This window comes from Myotis lucifugus, unplaced genomic scaffold, assembly GCF_000147115.1.
Source record: "Myotis lucifugus unplaced genomic scaffold, Myoluc2.0 scaffold_131, whole genome shotgun sequence".
NCBI classification, from domain to species: domain Eukaryota; kingdom Metazoa; phylum Chordata; class Mammalia; order Chiroptera; family Vespertilionidae; genus Myotis; species Myotis lucifugus.
Window position 1 is genome coordinate 872,558 of NW_005871179.1, and position 22,413 is coordinate 894,970.

At 37.8% G+C, this 22,413-nt stretch overlaps 1 protein-coding gene across 9 annotated transcripts in view; it reads right to left on the reverse strand.

Annotated features, from left to right (window-relative positions):
- Positions 1 to 22,413, reverse strand: part of ZMYM4 (zinc finger MYM-type containing 4) — a 117,062-nt gene that overhangs the window by 14,268 nt on the left and 80,381 nt on the right. For 5 of the 9 annotated variants that reach the window (XR_002830591.1, XM_023758463.1, XM_023758462.1 and 2 more), the window contains 16 exons: positions 22,174 to 22,386; positions 18,504 to 18,654; positions 17,885 to 18,000; positions 17,173 to 17,448; positions 16,852 to 17,002; positions 15,457 to 15,629; positions 14,773 to 14,923; positions 14,069 to 14,209; positions 13,199 to 13,236; positions 12,154 to 12,298; positions 8,471 to 8,589; positions 7,545 to 7,713; positions 4,147 to 4,407; positions 2,512 to 2,565; positions 1,921 to 2,100; positions 1,424 to 1,518 (listed from right to left, as the gene is read on the reverse strand). Coding sequence is in view for 8 of the 9 variants with exons in the window: in XM_023758463.1 (XP_023614231.1) it covers positions 1,424 to 1,518; positions 1,921 to 2,100; positions 2,512 to 2,565; positions 4,147 to 4,407; positions 7,545 to 7,713; positions 8,471 to 8,589; positions 12,154 to 12,298; positions 13,199 to 13,236; positions 14,069 to 14,209; positions 14,773 to 14,923; positions 15,457 to 15,629; positions 16,852 to 17,002; positions 17,173 to 17,448; positions 17,885 to 18,000; positions 18,504 to 18,654; positions 22,174 to 22,386 (2,433 nt within the window). In the remaining variant the exon portion in view is untranslated. The remainder of the gene's footprint in view (positions 1 to 1,423; positions 1,519 to 1,920; positions 2,101 to 2,511; positions 2,566 to 4,146; positions 4,408 to 7,544; positions 7,714 to 8,470; positions 8,590 to 12,153; positions 12,299 to 13,198; positions 13,237 to 14,068; positions 14,210 to 14,772; positions 14,924 to 15,456; positions 15,630 to 16,851; positions 17,003 to 17,172; positions 17,449 to 17,884; positions 18,001 to 18,503; positions 18,655 to 22,173; positions 22,387 to 22,413) is intronic. The other 4 variants (XM_014460443.2, XM_006094180.3, XM_014460438.2 and 1 more) reach the window with 1 other exon arrangement.

Consider the following 22,413-nt stretch of genomic DNA (forward strand, 5'->3'; position numbering starts at 1 on the left):
CCTGTCCAGAGCTCTCTGTGCTGCTCACCTGCCCAAAGTGACTGGGGCTGGGCGGAAGCCAGGCATCCTGCCCTGCCCAAACCTGGCCGATCCGCCCCTGTGCGAGCTGCCGCCCCGCCGGGAAGGGTCACGGATCCAGGTCCCGGGACCACGGACAGCCTCAAGCGCTGCCCCCCGCCCCCCAGGACATGGATCCGGGTCCCAGACCGCGGACAGCCTCAAGCACTGCCCCCCGCCCGGCAGGGTCACAGATCTGGGTCCCGGACCGCGGACAGCCTTGCCCGCTGCCGCCCGCCTTCAGTATGCAAATTAGCCGCCATTTTGTTGCTTCAGGGTGGGGGTCCCGCTTGGGTGCCTGGCCAGCCTGGATGAGGGGATGATGGCTGTTTGCAGCTGGTCACACCCCCTTCAGGGTGGGGGTCCCCACTGGGGTGCCTGGCCAGTCTGGGTGAGGGGCTGAGGGCCATTTTCAGGCTGGCGGGCGACTGAAGCTCCCAACCTCTCCTTTTTTTCTTTTTCTTTTTTTTTTATTCTGGGATTTATTTACCTTCTATGGCTGTCACTGGAGCTGAGAGCCAGCTTTAGCTCTGAGGCTCGGCTCCAGCTCTGAGACCTCGGCTGCTGAAAGCAGGTACTGGGTTTGTTTGGGTTCTATAATTGAAACACTGTTGCAGTCCTGCTGGCTGAAGCCCGGCTGGCTGAAAGCAGGTTTCTGGAGTTTGTTTAGCTTCTATAATTGCAACATAGTTTCTTAGAATGCAGCTCAGAGGCCGGCAACGGCAGGCGGGGAACGTTGGCTTCCTCCATCACTGGAGCAAACAATCCTCCTGTTCGCTTCAGCTGCCTGGCTGCCGGCCGCCATCTTGGTTGGCAGTTAATTTGCATATCCTGCTGATTAGCCGATGAGAAGGGTGTCGGGGTTATGGTCAATTTGCATGTTTCTCTTTTTTAGATAGGATATATAGATGGCCAGTGCACGTGATGGCAGCTCCTGCGTTGAGTGTGTGCCCCCTGATGGTCAGTGCACATCATAGCTACCAGTCAGAAGGACAGACACTTACCCTTTTATATATATAGATTATATAAACTAGTGAGCCTCATTATAGTATTTTTTTAAAGCTAAATTTAGACTTTAAAAAATAAAAATTTTATAACAAAGATTATAAAAAGTTTTTTAAAGTAAACAAAACAAAGCAAAAAACCTCAATTATAAAAACAAAATTAAAAAATCCCTGCTGATAAATGTAAAATATAAGATTTAGTTGACTTTAAGAAACAAACACACACACACACACCCTCCACGAGGTTGTAAAACAACGTATGGAAGTTCCTGATCCTGGCAATACAGAGTTTTGTAAACTACTGGAATTAATCAAGACTTATAGAACAAAGGAACAAAAATAAAAGTTAATCTACTGCTTACTCTTCGTCTGGGCTGGGGGAAGCCATCTCTGTGTCGTCGTCTTGTTCGGGAACGTGCCTGGATTCCCTGCCCTTTATTCAATGGGTCAAAGGATTCTATAAGAACCAGCAGAAAGCATAATGTAAGATAAATAACTCACAGACTTAAAGACTAAGACTAAGAAAGAAAATAGCAGATAATAATCACTATATTCATTATTTTATTTGTGATAACATAAAAATTTGACATATATACTTAAGAGAAATAAAGGATATTGCATTTAAATTAGGAGTTCATAGACAATCAAGAAAACCACCTTTATGGTTACTGTGGGAAAGCTTAAAAACACACACAAATTAACTTCTTGTAAGAACATGGTACAAATTAACACCTTCAAAGGCAATGACCACGTGTGCGCTAGATTATTATCACACATAATTGCTTCATAATGTCAATTTGGTGTTGTACCAATCTTCTAAAATAAAAGACTTTCAGTGGAAAAGTTACATTGCACAAACCTGATGGAAAGTCTGCTTCCAGATCCTGTTCAGTTTCCCCTTTTGAGAACTGCTTCAATTCTGAATCGGCCTCTTGCACGGCATTTGACTTTAAGGCATAATGATTCAACTCTTCCTCCCAGCTATGTGGAGTAGATACTGCCTCTGATTCCAGGTCACCACTGTATGTGCTTCCTTGGTCTGAGATAGTCAGAAAACACAGCTTCAAAATAAGATAGACTGATAACATAGCCAGAAACCTTCCTGAAACCCCTAAATACCAAAAACAGATATGGTTGAGGAACAATTACCCAGGTACAATGAAGTAACTTATTTACCAGTCTCACAGAACTGGATTCATATTCTTGGTATATAGTTTAAAGCTTTATCTCAATCCTTAAAATCAATATTTGAGGGGGAAAAACAAAACAATATTTGAGGTAGCTTTTATTATTCTCATTACAAATTAGCACACAATCATAGATACCCAGTACTTCTAAAATAGCAAAAATTTCAAATATTTAATCCGAGGATGCTAATATTTTATGGGTTTGTATTATTAACAGGACAGTACATAATTCTAAGATCCAAAATATATTTACAATTACAAACCTTTTTCAAATATCTTAGTGTCTAGAAAGAGCTCTTGTTCAGAAGTTTGGGATCCTAAAGAAAAAGAAAAGCACATAATAAATAATTTATATGTACACACGAATCAAACTGCATCAAAATAAAATGACGGTACTACATACATGAATCACAAGAGAGAGTTCTAAGGAAATAGCCTTCATATGCAGAAAATGTTTCATTAATAAAAGTAGGCATGAGTAGTAAATGAAGTTAAATTATGACTTATAACAGCAGTTAAACTTTTAGGTAGCAGTATGAAAGAAGTCATGACAAGAGACACCTTTATTTTGCATTTTGCTCTCGTGTGCTACCTGAAATTCTTCCCCACCACGACACACACACACACACACACAACATATTCACAGATTGACAAATCTGTTTAAATTCCTTTCTACCTCTAAAATATATGCTATAACACTGCATTGGAAAACCAATAGAATTAGAACATAAGTTACATGAGCAGCCTACACATGGAACTAAACAGAACACAGTTCTATCAATTATAAACTACTTTAAAAGTAAGAAGCTAGCCCTGGCCGGTGTGGTTCAGTTGGTAGAATATCATCTCATGCACCAAAAGGTTGGTAGTTTGATTCCAAGTCAACGCACATGCCCAGGTTTCAGGCTTGATCCCCGGTAGGGGCATACAGGAGGCAGCCAATCAATATTTCTCTTTCACATTGATGTTTCTTTCTCTTCCTCTCCCTTCCTCTCTTTCTAAAATCAATAAAACATATTTTTTTAAAAATAAAAGGAGCTTAAGGATTCAAAGTAGTAAAAACTATTTTTTTAAAGACCCAGGAAAATTACTTCTTTTCCTGAAATCAAAGATAAGTTATCCAGATCCCTTCAGTTGAAATTCATTTTTCCCTCCTTTATGTTTTTAAACTATTTTATTTTACTTACACTATAGTGATTACAACTATCTGTCTTGAAGCTTAGTTTTGAAAGTTCTTCTGTCTCACTCCAATTGTAGGCTAAGGCAAAGTCACTATATTTGTACAGAGGAAGCACTTGATAAATGTTAACTGTTAACATGAATGTAGAAGCCAATTTAAATTGAGGTTTACCATCAGGAATTGCTTGAACTTCAAAAGTAAATATAATATCAGAAAGTTACAAGATAAGCATAGGGACAATATTCTCAGACATTAAAATTCATATATAAATGGGTCAGAATTATGAGACCATACACTAAAGAAAAAATGAGACCAGAAACACTGGAATTAACAAATATGCTTTTTACTCATCACTCAGAACATATATGCCTTAAAAACTTACTGGCAACACAACAGAAAACTTAACAGTTTTTCAAATGCTACAGTGTTCAAAAATTATCTAGCATTTGTTATGTAAAATCAAATCCCAGTTAGCTTTGTAAAAACTGTCACTGAAAAAAAAAACTTGTCAGGAAAGAATGATTTTTTGGCTCATCAGTGATATATTAAAAGGCCTTTGTGAAAATTCACTGATATATTTCAACTATCTTATACACCATTTTATCTCTCTCTTCTTATCACTATACTAGTGGCTGGTGCACAGATTCGTGCACATTGAAAGGAAATTAATTAGAATAAATATTTTAATATCTTAATAAATATTTTAATAAATAAGTACTTGTCGATGACTGTTCTTCAGACATTTTCTGTCGACGACGCCGGCTTCTTTCAGCTTCAGCAGTACGTTGTGCCAATAGTTGTTCTTCAGACATATTCTGTCGATGACGTCGCTTTCTTTCAGCATCAGGGATACGTTGTGCCAATTGTTGTTCTTCAGACATATTCTGTCGACGACACCGGCTTCTTTCGGCTTCAGAGGTACGTTGTGGCAATAGTTGGTCTTCAGACATATACTGTTGACGATGCCGTTTTCTTTCGGCTTCAGAATGTCAACAAAAACAACCAAATTTACGATCGACAATGACAGATCAAAACACACGTGTGCGATTGGTGCCAGCGAGAGCTTATATGTATCGTGTATGCGTGAGTTAACTTAGCCTTTTATATCTAAACTAGAGGCCCAGTGCACAGATTCGTGCACTGGTGGGGTACTTCAGCCTGGTCTGAGGAGATCGGGTGGAAACCAGCTCTCCGACACCCCCGAGGGGTCCCAGATTGCGAGAGGGCCCAGGCCAGCCCGAGTGACCCCACTGGTGCACAATAGGGGCAGGGGAGAGACCATGGGAGGTTGTCCAGCCGGGAGGAACCAAGAGAGGGCTCCAGGGAGTGTCCAGCCCATCTCACCCAGTCCTGAATGGCCAGACCCCAGCAGCAGGCTAAGCTACCAGTTGAAGGTTAATGTGCATCATAGAAATGGGTCAAACAGTCGGAGAGACAATTAGCATATTAGGCTTTTATATATTAAAGGCTAATGTGCTAAGTGTCTGTCCAGGTAATGTCATTTAGCAACGCCCGACTTCCTCTCCCTAGCAACAACTAGCCTCCTTGCAGTTTCTTCAGCCCAGGAACCCGACTTGCTTTATAGCTAGGTACAAACATTTCACACTTTAACCAAATGTCTGTGAAGCGTTTTCACGTGCCTCATCTCATCTGATCCTCACAGAAGTCCCTGGAGTAGGTAGATAGGAGACTCAGTGGAATCCCATTTTCTTTTCATTAGCTGGAAAACAGAGATTTAGAAAGCTTAGAAACTTGACCCAACTGAAAAGAAGTGAGAAATGCTGGACCTTGAAAATAATTTCAGGTTTTCTCCCTGCGTAGTATATCGTCAAACACTGCTGCAGTTAAATATTTTACCCTTTATTCTCCCTGTGTGATCTACAATAATAATCTCCTTCATGTTGATATTTACTGCTGTGTTACTGACAATTACCTGAAAGAGAAGTTGGGGTGCTTCACTGGGCTGGTAAAAGTTTAGCTAAATCAGAAAGCAGGTCTAATTAAGCAAGTTTATTCTATATCTATAAAAGGCTAAGTTTACTTGTGCACGCGCGATACATATAAAGCTCTTGCTGGTGGCAATCGTACGTGTGTGTTTTGATCTTGTTATTGTCGATCATAAATTTGGTTGACACTTCTATTATAGAGAAAGGGTGAACAGAGATATTAAAATATTTCTTCTAATTAATTTCCTTTCAATGTGCATTAATCCGTGCACAGGCCATTAGTATATAGATAAAACTGTTATTATTGTAGATTATGCAGATCTACAATAGAGGGCAAAATATTTAACTGTAGCAGTGTTTGACTATATTCTGAGCAGTGAGAAAACCTGAAGTCAGTTTCAAGTTCTACCATTTCTTACTTCTTCTCAGGTCAAGTTTCTAAACTTTCTAAATCTCCTTTTTCCGGCTAATGAAAAGAAACTAGGATTCTACCGAGTCTCCTATCTACCTACTCCAGGAATTCTGTGAGGATCAGATGAGATGAGGCACGGGAAAACGCTTCACAAACATTTGGTTAAAGTGTGAAATGTTTGCACCTGGCTATAAAGCAAGTTGGGTTCCTGGGCTGAAGAAACTGCAAAGAGGCTAGTCATTGCTAGGGAAAGGAAGCCGGGCGTTATACGTGACGTCATTACCCAACGTCCACAGCAACCGTTTCTGGGCTGGGCTGGGCTGGGCTGAGCTGGACTGTGGGCCACATTTTACACCATGGGGTCTTGGCAGCGTTGGCTGCGATTCGGTGGGGTGTCGCTCCGGAGGGGTGGCAGAGCCTGTGTCCCACTTGGGGAAAGCAGAGTGTTGGTTTGTCGGTGCCAGGTCCGTGGTGTCATTTATTTTTATTTATTTTTTTAATATATTTTTATTGATTTCAGAGAGAAAGGGAGAGGAAGAGAGAGATAGAAACATCAATGATGAGAGGAAATCATTAATTGGATGCCTCCTGCACATTGCACCGAGCCCGCAACCAAGGCATGTGCTCTTGACTGGAATAGAACCTGGGACTCTTCGGTCCGCAGGCTGATGCTCTATCCACTGAGCCAAACCAGCTAGGGAGCCGTTTATTTTTAATTGGCCAGTGCACATCATGGCAGCTCCTGCGTTGATCGTCTGCCCCTTATTTTTAAGTGGTCAGTGCGCATCATAGCTACTGGTTGGAGGGAAGGATGGACACTTAGCCTTTTTTATATATAGATCACTTCTTATATCCAAAACCCAGGAGCTGCTAATTAAGGCTAAAAACCTTTCAGGAGTCTATATTACTGAGTTCTGGTTAATATCACATATCATTTGCTTTGGAGTCAGATCTGGATTCAACTTTTGTTTCATTTATTTCCTGACTGTGTAACCTGGGCAAGTAAAATATCCTATTTTCAACTGAGGAATCTGAAGTAAACAGCAACTCCCCAATAGAGCTGTTGTGAGATTAAACGGGGTGACGTACATAGTGAATGTGGGACAATGCCTAGACTATGGTAAGCATATAAATGTTAACTATTGTTATCATTATTCTACACCCAGAATGAGATTTATCAATCAATTACTTGAGCCAATAGTTTTCCATTCTGCTACTAACATGCTAGTTATTACACAACTAGAGGCCTGGTGCACGAATTCCTGCACAGGTAGGGTCCGGCTGGCTGCCCTGGCCTTGATCGGGGTGGGCCGCGGGGGGAGGGAGGGAAGAAGGGAGAGGGGACACGGGAGGTAGGCCACCGGCCTCACTCTCATCGGGCTGGTTGGCCGGCCACAGTGCATGTCATAGGAACCGGTCATTCCAGTCGCTTGGCTTTTATACATATAGGTAGGAATTCTTATCTGAGGACCATGATTTCAATACAGGGATAAAATCAGAAAATGATCATGAAACTCAGATTTATGGTTTCCTGGAATCATTAACACTAAAAACTGCATTGAATATCAGCACTTAGTTTCCTTCATTAAAAAGTGAGAACTTTCAGAGATATCAACAAGGTTAACAAACCCACAGACTTGGTATTTAAACACAATAAAGCGTTTAGAAACACCTTGACTGCCACATCTCTAAAATTACTTGTTACAGGAAAATGTGTAGGGGTATTTTTTTCTTTCTTTACTTTAAAATTATACCAACCTCCCTGAGATAGAGTCTTCTTCTCTTCATCTTCTACAATCATTTCTGCCATCTCAAGGAGATCGGCTTCAAATGGATGTGAAGGAAGCTTTTCATTAAGGTCTTCAATACTCTCAGTGGCTTTATCTTCATTATCCGTCGAGGATGGAATAAGCATAGGGACAGGCATCTAAAAGACCAAGGATGGACTGAAGAGTTTCTTGAGCAACAGGTTCATCATCAAAGCTATTATTTGTGAGATCATATAAGTATTAAAATAATAAACAAATTCAAGATATTTTTCTATTGCTGATAATTAAAGTACTATTGCTGGGTGTTTTTTTTTATAAGAATACAGCCATTTAAATCAAAATTTAGTAAGACCTTTTCTGCAAACTCAACAAAATGTGTGTCTGAATACTCCAAATGGATAATTATCTAACACACCTTTGTTTTGCTTTTGATTGTATTTCTTGCTTAATATTCTCACACAACTGTTTCCCTTAAAAATTCAATACTGAGAAAAACTACATTTCTAGTAACAAAATCAATACCTTTTTCTTTAATAAAAAGTAAGAATCATATAAATCACATTCATCTTTTCAACCTTTCTAGAATCTAGTGTTCTGACACAAACACAATTTCTGATCTTTTTCTGAGATTTATGGCTTTGTCGAATCATTAACACTAAAAACTGTATTAAATATCAGTATTTAGTTGTATGAAACAATATAAAAAAGCTACCTTATAGCCTTCTCTGACACGGTAAGGTACAAATAGAAGCAGTCCTTTATATACTCCACATTAAATAATACGGTCATACAATATTAGCTAACCAGAGTCAGGTGTGTTTTACCAACAAGTGAAAAGCTTTTTATGGAATTGTTAAAATTTTATTAGAGGAAAATGTGTACTAACTTAATCGTAGCATCTATATGATTACTCACTGGAACTGGAATTCCAAATGGGACTGGTGCATACTGAGTATACAGATGAAGAGGTATGGGCACAAACACTGGTACAGGAACTGGCACCATAATGACCTGGGATGGGCTTAGCGTGTCTTCTGATGAAAAAAAGCACAAAAACAAAAAGGGTTAGAAACATTTTAATAAATATTTAATAAATATTTTTTTAAAGCATGTAGAGATTTATAGTTCAAGAGAAATATAATCTGTAATACTAAGAGTTCATAAAAAGGAGAAATGCCCTAGCTGGTTTGGCTCAATGGATAGAGTGTTGGCATGCAGACTGAAGGGTCCCAGGTTCAATTCCAGTCAAGGGCACATGCCCAGATTGTGGGTTCGATACCCAGTGTGGAGAGTGCAGGTGAAGCACAGTAACCTCAATCTTGGGTAGAAACTGCTATTTAAATTTTAACCCAGCTATTCTGGCTTCTGTAAACATTTGCTTGCTTAAATAACAGGGTAGTTACCTCAGTTTCCAGATTGAGACCTGGAAACTCACATAAATCACCCCATTATGTTGCCAGCCCATATCACAAAGGTTATTCTTCTGTGCCTGAGGACCAGAACCACAAAAGATTGCTTCCCGTTGCCTCAGTGGCTCCAGGAATTGGGACTGTAGATGACCTTTAGAGATTATTAACTTTGCTCAATTCTGCTTCTGTACAATGTGCTTCCGCAAGATAGCTCCACATTCCAACTTCTAGCAGGATGTGGCTTTTGTCTTTATAAGCTTGCTACTGTAGTCACTCGGGGCTGCAAGATTTGGAGAGCTAATGCCCCCTCGTAGCCGCTGGCTTTTGAATAAATGACTCCTTAATTCGACTTCTTGAGTGGGGTGTCCTTTGTGTGATTCGCGGGGTACATTACAACACAGGAGGCAGCCAATAAATGAATCACTCTCATTATTGATATTTCTATCTTTCTCCCTCTCCCTTCCTCTCCGAAATCAATAAAAATATATTCTAAAAAAAAAAAAAGGAGAAATAACTAAAGTAGCAAAGAAAAGTTTGAGTATAGCACTAACAAAAAAGAGCAATACAATGATTATCAAGGATACAAAGATAAAATTAATGAAAGATATAATATGGATGAATAAAGGGAAGGATGGGAACAGTGATCACAGATGAGGGGTATGGAAAGCTGTTAACACGAGTAAGTAGATTATGTTACAGAGCAGACTGAATAAGTAGAATGACCATTTTTGTGAAATCATTTCTAGTAGTAGTGGGGAGCAATTACAGATCCTTTAATACAAAGTAATGTGACAAAAATAGCATTAAAGAGATTAATTTGGCTGCCAGCAATGCACAGAATAAAATTACATAAAGTTTAAATGTAGGAGACAATTACAATATGTACAGCTAACATGATGAAGGCCTGAATTAGGGTGACAATACCACCTACAAAAAACATATATATCTATATCTATATCTATATCTATATCTATATCTATATCTATATCTATACCTATATCTATACCTATAGATATCTAGGTATAGATATATAGATATAGATATATGACTAGAGGCCCTGTGCACCTTTTGTGCACGGGTAGATCCCTAGGCCTGGCCGGTGATCAGGGCCAATCAGGGCCTTCCAGCTGCTGGCCAGGGCCTTTCTTCCAGCTGCCGGCTGCCAACTGGGGCCTTCCTTTGTTCCGCACCACCCCCTCATGGTCAGTGCATGTCATAGTGAGCGATCGAACTCCTGGTCTCCCGAACTCTTGTATGTTAGCCTTTTATACGTATACATATGCTAAAGTATTACAAAGATGAAACAGACCTTGGAAACTAACTTAAATATGAGCAGGGAAAAGTGGGAAGGATGGAGGATTCATTTAATTATTTGATAAGTATTTAAAGAGTCCTTTCTTTGTGCCAGAAAAATATACTAGATAACTATAAAATCATTAATGTAGGATAAAAATCATGCTATTCACAAAAAGTGAAAAGCTGCCAATTCAACTAGGGTTAGAAGTAGGAAATAATACAGGATCAGCTTTATCATGGTGCAGTGGATGTAAAAAGAGTTACCAGAATAGAGATGTCTGATAACCAAGGTACATAATACAAAATAAGTATCCTATATAATAGAGATAATATGCAAATTAACCCTCACGCCCTCACAAGATGGCTGCCTACGACCAGGTCGCAAGCAGGCTGCGTGGGGCGACCAGGCCGGCAGGGGAGTTAGTGAGGGACGACCAAGCGACTGAACAGTAGGCTGCGTGGGGCAACCAGGCTGGGGGGGCGCTATGAGGGCTGACCAGGTCGGCAGGGGGGGAGGGGCAGTTGGGGGCGACCAGGCAGGTGAGCGATTAGGAGCCAGCGGTCCAGGATTGTGAGAGGGATGTCCGACGGCCTAAATCAGCAGTCAGACATCCACCAAGGGGTCCCGAATTGGAGAGGGTGCAGGCTGGGCTGAGGGGGACCCCTCCCCATGCACAAATTTCATGCACAGGGCCTCTAGTCGATATAAAATATAGGACTAAGTCACTTACAGCCTGCTATGCAATGTGGTCCATGGACCAGTAGCACTGACATTATACAGGAGCTTGTGAGAAATGTAAAGCCTTAGGACCCACTGAATCAAAATCTACATAAGATCCCAAAGTAATTCATATGCATATTAATGTTTGAGAAACACTGGCCTACAGGATAATCTTCCAGATCTAGGAATATAGGATTCCTTTCCAGTTTAAAAATTCTGGGGCTTTCATTTGGCAACAGGAGGAGCTCCAGAGACCCATTCCCTAGTGAAACAAGCAAAACTGGTGAAAACAACCATTTATATTATTTGGAAACTGTCCTTAGGGCATACAGCAAATGGAGAAATATTTATTCAGGAAAATCTACTGAAATTCAGTAATAACAGTTGACCCACCACCTGCTTCATATTCCCATTCAATGGACTGAAGCAGCGTTCTGGGTGGATATAATCAGGAAGAATGGCTTCTCTTCAGGCAGCTCCCAATCAAGGATTACTGTATCTCACCAGGAGGAGCAGGCCACCATTACTTCTCATCTCTTGCAACTACAAGTTTAAGAGGTTAATTTCCTTCCTCCACCCAACTCCCACTCACAAGATAGAAGCCCTACTACAGGAATGGCAGGCTAAGAATAGTGGGGTCCAATCATCCTCACTCCAGATGACTTATAGGGCAAAGATTCCATGCTGGGACAAGCAAGCTGAGAAAATCAGAGGCTAGAAGTAGCTCAGAGATTATGCTTGGGGAGGGGGTGCAGGGGGAAGAAAGGTAGTTCATAAGGAAAGAAGCCCTGAAGCTCTCCTCAAAGAAATTGGTGTTATTTGAAAAAGAGTATGAAAAAAGTTCAAGCCTAAGGGGAAAACAATAGTTACTCTTAATTAAGATCCTGTCTATATAATTCCAAAGTCTATATTTACTCCATGATATTAAGGAAATTAAATGAAATGTTCACAGTATGGTATAATCAATTAACTACTTTCTCTCTGTCATAACTTGTTAAGTCTCAGATGGTGAAAATACCTAACTCACAAGGATGCTGTAAGAATTAAACTGAACAATGTATATTAGCAACTAAATATATTACCTAGGAAATAGCAGGCACTCAATTAATAGAGGCAGACCCCACATTCCTTTCCCTTAAAAAAATTAAATGAAGAAAGTATAAGAAATATACCTGTCTGGCATTCTTTGTTTTGGGTATGTGGTTTGCATGAGGTGGCTTTAGTCTGTGTGATGGGTTTGCACAATAAAGCTTTATTCTTCAAAAGTCTTGGAGGCTGGGAAGGTGGCAGTTTCAGGGCATCTGTTTGTGTACTTGCCTAGTTAAAAACAAAATCAAAAGATATAAAAAATTAATCAAAGAAACTAAAGACGTTTTCAAAAGCTTACCTTTAATTACAAAAAAAGATTATAATTTCTAAAGGAATATTATATTAGAATTACATGGAAAACACAACACACATTCTTGAAATAGCAATATAGCAATATTTTAATAACTACATATTGATTCTAAATATATCTATTTACCAATTCTGTTTATCAAGAAAAATGTTATTTCTATTATTGTAAGCCATTGTTAATTAAGCACAAAGCTGGTAGAGTTTAAAATGGAAACTATTTTTCTTGACTAAATCTTAGAAGCCTTAGTTTCAAGATAACTAGAAATAACAGAATCACTTATGATCACTTCAGGGACTTGAAAATAAGATGATACCAATGGTATCCTAGAGACCAGGAAACACTTAAGAAATGCCACTGTTTCAGTATAAGATTTTCTCATTATTTATTTTTTCTTATTTTAAGAGAAAAGCAAAAAATATTGAGTTAAAAAAAAAAAAGTAATGCTTGTTTACCACATACTCTACACTGGGTAGAAAACAAAACTACATTTTATAGACATCTTATTTACAATCTGACTACATTACCAATGCTCCCAAAACCGTTTATGCCTAACTTCTATATAATTAACTTTAAGTCTGTAGAACAATAATAAAAAACTTCAGTAATTACAAAGATAGCAAACATAAAAAGAAATTAAAGTGTATAAAATACATAATTAAGTAACCAAAAATCCTATTCCTGAACAAATGTTAAATGAGCTCACAAAATTTATTTTATATAATAAATAAATAATAAAGGGCAAAGTAGTTTAGACATATTTATCCGACATCAAAATGGAAAATAAACACAGTGGCAATACCAATAAAAATAAAACTTACATCCCCAATGATTTTCGCTGTTACTGTTGGAACTGCACCTGATATAAATTAAAATATATATTTAGGATCTTACACAATTAAACATTAGCATTAAAAGCTGATTATTAGACAATTATAGGCCCAGTGCACGAAATTTGTGCACTGATAGGGTCCCTAGCAGCTGCCGGCTGCCAGCCAGGGCCTCCCTCCCTTTCCCCAGCCGGCCCCGTCCCCTGGTCAAACCCCTGGACATAATTTGCATACTACGCTTATATTATATAGGATAAACACAAAGTCTCTCATAATAAAAATATTCACTACCTTAGTTTAATTCATGGAAAGACTAGCATCTAAAGTATAATATGAGAAAAAAATATCTGGAAATCATGAAAACACTAATGCCTACCAGCCCACAGTGAGCCACCATTCCTAATATGAATACATCCAACATCCAATATAATAAAAGGCTAATATGCAAATTGTCCCCTAGACTGGGTGTTCGACCAGAGGGCAGGGCCAGCCCGCCAACTGCCCGCGGCCACTCCCCTCCGTTGGCCCCATTCCCGATCGGCCCCCCTAACCCCAATCGGGGCTGGCCGGCCAGACTCCAGCCATGCAGGAATTCGTGCACCAGGCCTCTAGTATGATAATGACCACTGATGGCAAAAAGATAGAGAACCACTATATTCACCTCAAAAAGGCTAGATCAGTGGTCAGCAAACTGCGGCTCCCGAGCCACATGCGGCTCTTTGGCCCCTTGAGTGTGGCCACAAAGTTTCAATCGCACTGTTCGTGCACGCCCACACGTGGTATTTTGTGGAAGAGCCACACTCAAGGGGCCACAGTTTGCCGACCACTGGGCTAGATAAATGCTTTCAAATTAGGTCATACCTTGTAAAACGCTGTTAGAATTGACTGTGGGCTGAGCAGCAGGAGCACTTGCTAATGACACTACATTAGCTATAACTGGAGTTGAGTCTTTTCTTAACGATGGGGGCCCTGCTGAAGCAGCTGACACCATGGAAATACTTGCTGATTAAAATAAAAACAATTTTAAAACTTAATGTAATTTATATGCACATACATAAAAACCAGCATCTCAAGGAGGTAAAACAATGCTTTTTAAGTTAGAGTAAATTCTATTGAAGCAGAGTCACCTCAGGACTAACAAGTTGTTTTTTAATTTTTTAATTAGTGAAACTTAATATTCTGTGTACTTTATCTTGCATAACTATGCAGATGATACATTTAAGAGGCCATTTGATTTAGATTGTATCTTCTTTTTATAGTCTCAAATCCTTTTTTAAGGAAGTCAAGGTGTACATACCCAATTATAATACATCAATTGCCATTCTTTCCCATAAAGTTCTTAAAAGTTTATTTGATTCATTATGTTTAGAGAAAAGTAAAAAAATAAATAAATCATTTTTACTGGGCTTTAATCTCAAGGGTTAAACAAAAAATTATCTAAATGTTAACATCATGTGAATAGAATGAAATTTATGTTTCATGAAATTACTGACAATTATTTAATGTTCCAATCTGTAGACGTAGTTAGTCCCCTACACCAGTGAAAGACTAAAGTTTAATTTTACCTGCATTGTTTTGTGAAGGTGGGTCACACATACTTTGCTGATTACAGAACATCAAGATACAAAGCAGGTTACAGAAATGTTTCATTTCTCCCCGCCATTTCAATGACTCGCTGAGTTTACCCTGTCGCTTACAACCATCACATTTGGCCATCTGAAAAAGAAACAAAAGATGGTAAAAGAGTAAGAAATAAGTGAGCTGTGGTCTGACAGAATAAATGTAACAAGTGAGAAAAATAACTTAGAATTTAAGTCAAAAAAATGAAGTTTAATTATCCTAAAGTGGTAAATATTTATCTATCAATGATTTTATACTGTGTTAAAAAGTCATATTATAGAGATGCAAATAAATTGTAATTAAAAAACATAGTGAAATAAGATCTATCTTCCTCAAAGACTTCAGAAAACAAAATCATTTTAGTTAAATGATAAATGAATAAAATTTTAATTTTAAGTATTTAATGTCTTAAGACTGTTAGGTCTTCTCCATGGAAATTACAAACAAAATAAATATAACTTCAGTGACATTAAAGTCTTCCAAAATCTTAATTTAATGCTAAAGAACATAATACATTTAATCTTAAAAGTTTAAATACTTAAATTTTCCTTCATACTTGGTCAACAAATAAAATAAGGGAATAATGTATGCCCTAATTTGAAAAACCCATAAATGTGAATTATACTTACCTGGTAAAACAGAACTGTATATTTGGACATACATTCTTCACAACAGAACTCTTCCACTTTCCCCCCCAAATTACTCTGCACCAATTTGGGAGATGTCTGTAAACAATAACTGCACATTTTACAGTGATTTCCCCAGAGCTTGGCCAAGTCATGTTTATAAAGCAATTTGCAACCTAAAAAAAATCAGGAAAGATGAAATTAAAATTAGGCAGAAATATTAAGTATCTCCATCTTTAATTTAAATGCCCCATAGTAAAGATACCACACCTGGGTCTTCACCTATTAGATAAAGAGATCAATATACAGGACCAATACTATCATTTAAAAAATATTATAGTGCCCAGCCGGTGTGGCTCAGTAGTTGAGCATTGACCTATGAATCAGGAGGTAACACACTTCAATTCCTGGTCAGGGCACATGCCTGGGTTGCAGGCTCAATCTTCAGTGTGGGACGTGTAGGAGGTAGCTGATCAATGATTCATCATTGCTTTTTCTATCTCCCTCTCCCTATCCCTTCCTCTCTGAAATCAATAAAATAAAATAAAAACATTAAAAAATATATTATAGTGCATCTCATATAGTAAAAGTCAATTTTTTAAAATATTTTTTATTGGTACTAGAGAGAGGAAGGAAGAGGGAGAGAGAGAAACATCAATAAGAGAGACACATCAACATTGATTGGCTTTCTCCAGCACACTCCATAATGGGGATCAAGCGTGCCACCCAGGCACTTGCCCTGACCAGGAATTACAAAGGCAACCTCTTGGTGCACAGGTCGACACCCAGCCACTGAGCCACACCGGCTGAGCTAAACGTCAATTTGTTTAATGAAACTTTTGTTTTATCTGGGTATGTGATATCACAGTGTAAAATGTATTTTTGTGTGTATGTTGTGGTCAAAAGGTTTGGAATCCACTAATCTAGTAGGATAATCCTATACAGTTTTAGAATAACACAAAACATTCTAAACATTTAAGATAGTCATTTAAATAAAGAAGAAAGTCTATCTCATACTGATGTGCAAATTCAGATTATTTATGTTCATAAATATAATGGCTGTTTAGAACAATAAAGTATAATCTTAGGATGTTACCAAATTTAAGGAGTTCCCTTTAAAAGCACCAGAACTGAAAAAACCCTATCAACCTAATATCTATTAATGTTTGTCACATTACCATCTTCTGCTATATACTTGGAGGATCATTTCCTTCATTTTAACATTTAAATGATATGAAGAATTAGATCAGAAAAAAATTGAAACAAGCATAAACGAAAGAAAAGGGTTTGGTGTTATACACAGAGGATAAAATAAACCCACATAGTAACAGCTTAAATCATCAACTACTGTTAAAAGAACCAACATGCATAGTAGGTAAGATAATTTTCCGTCTTTACCTTCACTACAGAATGACTTGTCAGCACCTGAGAATCTCACAGTCTCCTTTAAAATTTTCTCAATTTTACAATATTCACACACTGCCATTACATGATTTATTTTTTTATATTCATCAGAACAATTCTTGCCACAGAACTGAAACATTTTACCCTGCAAATAAATAATCATCAAGTACTAATTAAACATTTATCTTACAGAAATCCTTATCCCTCTTATTTACAAAAAACAAATAGTGCAATTTTGAGAAATAAAAAGCGAGAAACAATTTTACAGATAGATCAGTTTATATTCAAAACCTTTATCATGATCCTACACTTTACCTTATAGTCAAGAAGTTCTGGTTTTGTGCCAAAAAGACGGGTGCAGTGGTGACACTTAAGTTTTACAACATTTCGTGCAAACCCAACATGTTGAGACTGGGCAGCAAGACGCTGGAGACCAGCTGCAGCAGAGCTATTGATGGAGGTGGGAGAAACAGCAGAGGTGTTACCTCCTCCTGCTGACACTGTTGAACCTCTGGGGATGCTTACAATTACTTGGCCCTGAGACAAGGGCACTACTGAAGAATTCACTCCTGTTGGTTTGTTAAACAAATTCTGGAAAAAAGAGAAAAAACAAGAGCAATCTCATAGTTTGTTCAAACAAGGCAGTATTGACTGTCTAAGTATACCTAGCACAGTTATAAGCACCTAAAATACATTTGACAATAGGCAAAAATTCCTACCTGTGAGCAGCTTATACTTGAAAGGGGGGAGTGTCACTTATAAACAAAAATAAAATAAAATAATTCAAAAATAATATATTCCCAAAAGATAATCTAAGAGATAATAATACCATTAATTTTACAGAACGCAGTTAAATGACATGCCTCCAAATACAGGATAGGATGAACCAAAGAATGCAAGTTTAATAGGACTTCAATAGTAGAAATTTAGGCAATCCAGGCACTAGCAAACACCTAATAAGTTCACATTACTATATAGTTGTAGGCAACTCACTCACTGGAGAAGAGAAAGGTTCCTGAAGCCATACCTGGAAAGCTACCACACAACTGTAGCTGCAGAAGTTGCGTATACTTCCATCTGACATGGCTAGGTGATACTGAGGGATTGCTGAAGTCTTACAACTGTTACACTGAACTTGTACACCTTAGCAAATCAAAATAAAACTAATGAGTAATATATATATGTGTATATATATATATGTATATATAAACTTACAAAAATGTATGAGAAAATAAGTAAATATTGCATAAGATATAAAAATTCAAGAGCCAGGTCAAGGTGCAGGAACTGAAACTAAACTTAATCACAGCACATACAGATAAAAACTAACTTAACATAAAAAATATTTCTTTTAAAGTTGTCAGTCTATCTGGAAACTATAAGATAAACAAATCCTGAAATAAATCAGGTGTGGAAAAGAAAATACAATAAAGAAGCCACATTTTTGCTAAGGACAAATGCACTAATAAACAAACATAAAAAAAGCAATCAGGTAATAGGTGGTATTTTATAACACAAATCTGAAATATTTTAAATTGGCCTTAAAAGACAACCAAATTTGAACAAAAACCGGTACTATATAAACAAAGCAATAACTATAACTTTTCCAATGATTATATAAATATAGTTTACAAAACCAATATTACCTGCAGAAGTAACCATTTTAACTCTGTAAGCAGATAAGCAATTAACAGAACAGAAAAGCTCTGTCTTTCCCAAGCTATTGGTATTTTCAATCATTTCTGCTGAGGATCTCAATGATTTGCAAAGCGAACATGGTGTAATTTTGGCTGATTTCTATTAAGAGAATAAAATAACATTCATTTTACCTAATTACAAGTAAAAGCATAATTCTTTGAAATGTTTATACTTAACACTGTTAAAATATTTTAAATTAGTGGCTTTCAAACTTTTATAATTACAATCATCAGTAAGAAATAAATTTTACAGAGGCCCAGTACACACATATTTCTGAGTTTCTGTGTTTACATTTTATAAAATGTGTCAGGTTCTATACTAGGTGCTATCTCATTCTTACTTCATATGTAACCTAAGAATATCTCAGTAACATAGGTATTTTACTACCCATTTACAGACAAGAAAATGGATTCAAGCAGTTTAATTGCTTTTCCCAAAGTAAAACTCTATTTGAATATAATGTCTGGGAATCAAACTAAGACCTGCTTTACTTCTAAATCCAAGTTCTTTCTCTACACCAAAGCACATATTAATATGTCAAAATTTTAACAGATATTGGCTAAATTATAATGAAATAATTTAGCCCTATAACCGGTTTGGCTCAGTGGATAGAACGTCAGCCTGCGGACTGAAAGGTCCCAGATTCGATTCTGGTCAAGGGCATGTACCTTGCATGCAGGCACATCCCCAGTAGGGGGTGTGCAGGAGGCAGCTGATCGATGTTTCTCTCTCATCGATGTTTCTAACTTTCTATCCCTCTCCCTCCTCTCTGTAAGAAATCAATAAAATATATATTTTTTAAAAATAAAAAATAGGGGAAGAGGTCAACCAAAGGACTTGTATGCATGCATATAAGCCAAACCAATGGACATGGACAACAGGGGGATGAGAGCATAAGTGTGGGGGGGCGGGGGAGGATGGGGATTTAATGGGGGGGATGAGGACACATTTGTAATACCTTAACTAATAAAGAGTTTAAAAAAATAAAATAAAATAAAAAATAAAATAATAAAATAATTTAAAATTAAAATGTTTCAACCAATTGTTCCTTCTATTGTGGAACCAAAGAATCAAGCGTGCCACCCAGGCACTTGCCCTGACCAGCATCTTTCAATTGACTGAATCCAAGCAACTTTTATTACTTGATACAAGAAAACATTTGAACAAAGATAAAACACATGAAAATACTGTTGGGGATTTTCCTTGAGAGCAAAAACAAGATTTCCTAAAGGAAGCTAACCCCGCCCCAACCTCTTTTTTTTTAATCCTCACCCAAGGATACTTTTTCCACTGATTTTGAGAGAGAGTGGAAGGGAGAGAAGGAGATAAAGAGACACACCGAACTGAGAGAGACACACCAATTGGTTCCCGCCCACATGCCCTGGACAGGGCCCGGAGACTGCACCCGAGGTACATGCCCTTGACCGAATCAAACCTGGGATTCTTCAGTCCGCAGGCAACACTCTATCCACTGAGCCAAACTAGCTAGGGCAGGAAGCTAACCCCTTTTAATATGTTTGTATATTAATCAGAAATAAATGGGAACACTGTATAATGTTTAAAATTTCAGAATCATAAAGTTTTTGTTTTGTTTTATAAGAATACAGCTACTATTTTTTTATTAATATATTTTTTTATTGATTTCAGAGAGGAAGGAAGAGAGAGAGATAGAAACATCCATGATGAGAGAGAATCATTGATTGGCTGCCTCCTGCAAGTCCCCCACTGGGGATCGAGCCTACAACCTGGGCATGTGCCCTTGACCAGAATCAAACCTGGAACCTTTCAGTTCACAGGCCGACGCTCTACCCACTGAGCCAAACCGGCTAGGGCCATTATAAAGTTTTAAGAACAATTTAAGCCTGGCCAGTGTGGCTCGGTTGGTTGAGCCTTATCCCATGCATCAGGAGGTCGCCAGTTCGATTCCCACTCAGAGGCACATGCCCAGGTCGTGGGCTCAATCTCCGGTAGAGGCCTTGCAGGAAGCAGCAGATTTATGTTTCTATCTCTCTCTCCCTCTCCCTTCCTCTCTCTAAAACCAATTAAAAAAAAAAAAGGCCCCACCAGAGTGGCTCAGTGGTTGAGCATCCACCTATGAACCAGGAAGTCACGGTTTGATTCCCAGTAGAGGAACATGCCAGTGTTGCGGGCTCAATTCACTGTGTGGGGCGTGCAGGAGGCAGCAAACAGTAGTTCTCCCTCATCATTGATGTTTCTATCTCTCTCTTCCTCTCAGAAATCAAGAAAAAAAAATATATATATAGATAGATAGATAGATAGATAGATATATTTAAAAAACAATTTAAATAAAGTTCCCAATCAACATTATTAAATTTACAAATTTTAGTTGACTGTATAAAAATTCACTTTCCTAAGAAAACAAATCAGCAAATGCACTGAAACAGAAAGCCATTGTAAAATTTTAAATGTAAAAAGTTTGTACTATTCTTTTGTGCTTATAATTTTAAAATCTAATTTTTGATCAAAATTTACTAACAAAATATAAATCAAGTACAAAATTGCATTAGACATTTGTCATACTAGAATTCATCCAATTCATTCTCTACAACCCTTAATTCACAAAATAATATATAACCCACATTTATTTTTTCTTATTTCATGAAGAGAATAAAAAAACTCTTAAACAATTAATGGTAAGTTTTTATTTTCTGAATTGCAATTTTAACCATAAGGATTTGAATTCAAGAATTGCCGAAACTGGTTTGGCTCAGTGGATAGAGCGTCGGCCTGCGGACTGAAAGGTCCCAGGTTCGATTCCGGTCAAGGGCATGTACCTGGGTTGCGGGCACATCCCCAGTGGGAGATGTGCAGGAGGCAGCTGATCGATGTTTCTCTCCCATCGATGTTTCTAACTATCTATCTCTCTCCCTTCCTCTCTGTAAAAAATCAATAAAATATATTAAAAAAAAAAAAAAAGAATATATATGCAACTTGAACATTACCCTAGCAAGTAAAATGTGTGTGTGTGTGTGTAAAGCAAACTATATTTAAAAAAACAGAAGGCTAACACCAAATAGATGGTGCATTATTTTTCTTCTTTGCACTCTTCTGCATTTTCAAAATGTTCTTCAAAAACACGAATCATATGTGAAATAAAAGTCATACCTAAAAACATGTATTTCAAATGCATGAACAGAAATATATGCCACTTCTCTGACTGGCATGTTCAGTGGTTAGAGCATGGGCCTACACACCAAAGGGACTAGGATAAATTCCCAGTCAAGGAATTGTAGGTTCGATCCCTGCCTTAGTTCCCAAGTTGGGGTACATGTGGGAGGCAGCCAACTGATGTTTCTCTCTCACATTGAAGTTTTTCTTTCTTTTTCTCTCCTGTCTTCGACTCTAAAAAAATAAAATCAATGGAAAAGATACCCTTGGGTAAAGATTAACCAAAGAAAGAAATATATACTACTTATAAAACTCTTGTTATAAAGTTTTTAACAGGCATTCATTTGACAACTACTACTTCCATGTAAAAATACTAATTAAGGTAATAATATCTTAATATTTTTGTGACATTTTCATAAATAATTTCCACCAAAAAATTTAAATACCCCTAAAATAAACAAAGTCATCAGATTAAATATGGCCATGTACCTGCTTAAATGCTGTAACACACGTTGAGCTACAAAACTTCTTAGACTGTCCCTCTATCTGAAGCATGTGGCATTGTCCAGAGCCACTGTAACAGTAACCCCCACAGTTCTCACAACAGTTCATGGTGAGGTTGTTAGCAGAGCGAAACTTAGAGAAGCAGGCATCACTGCAAAGTTTATGTACCACATTTTGGTAATTAACTTCATGTCGAATCTAGGAATTAAGAAATAACAAAATACA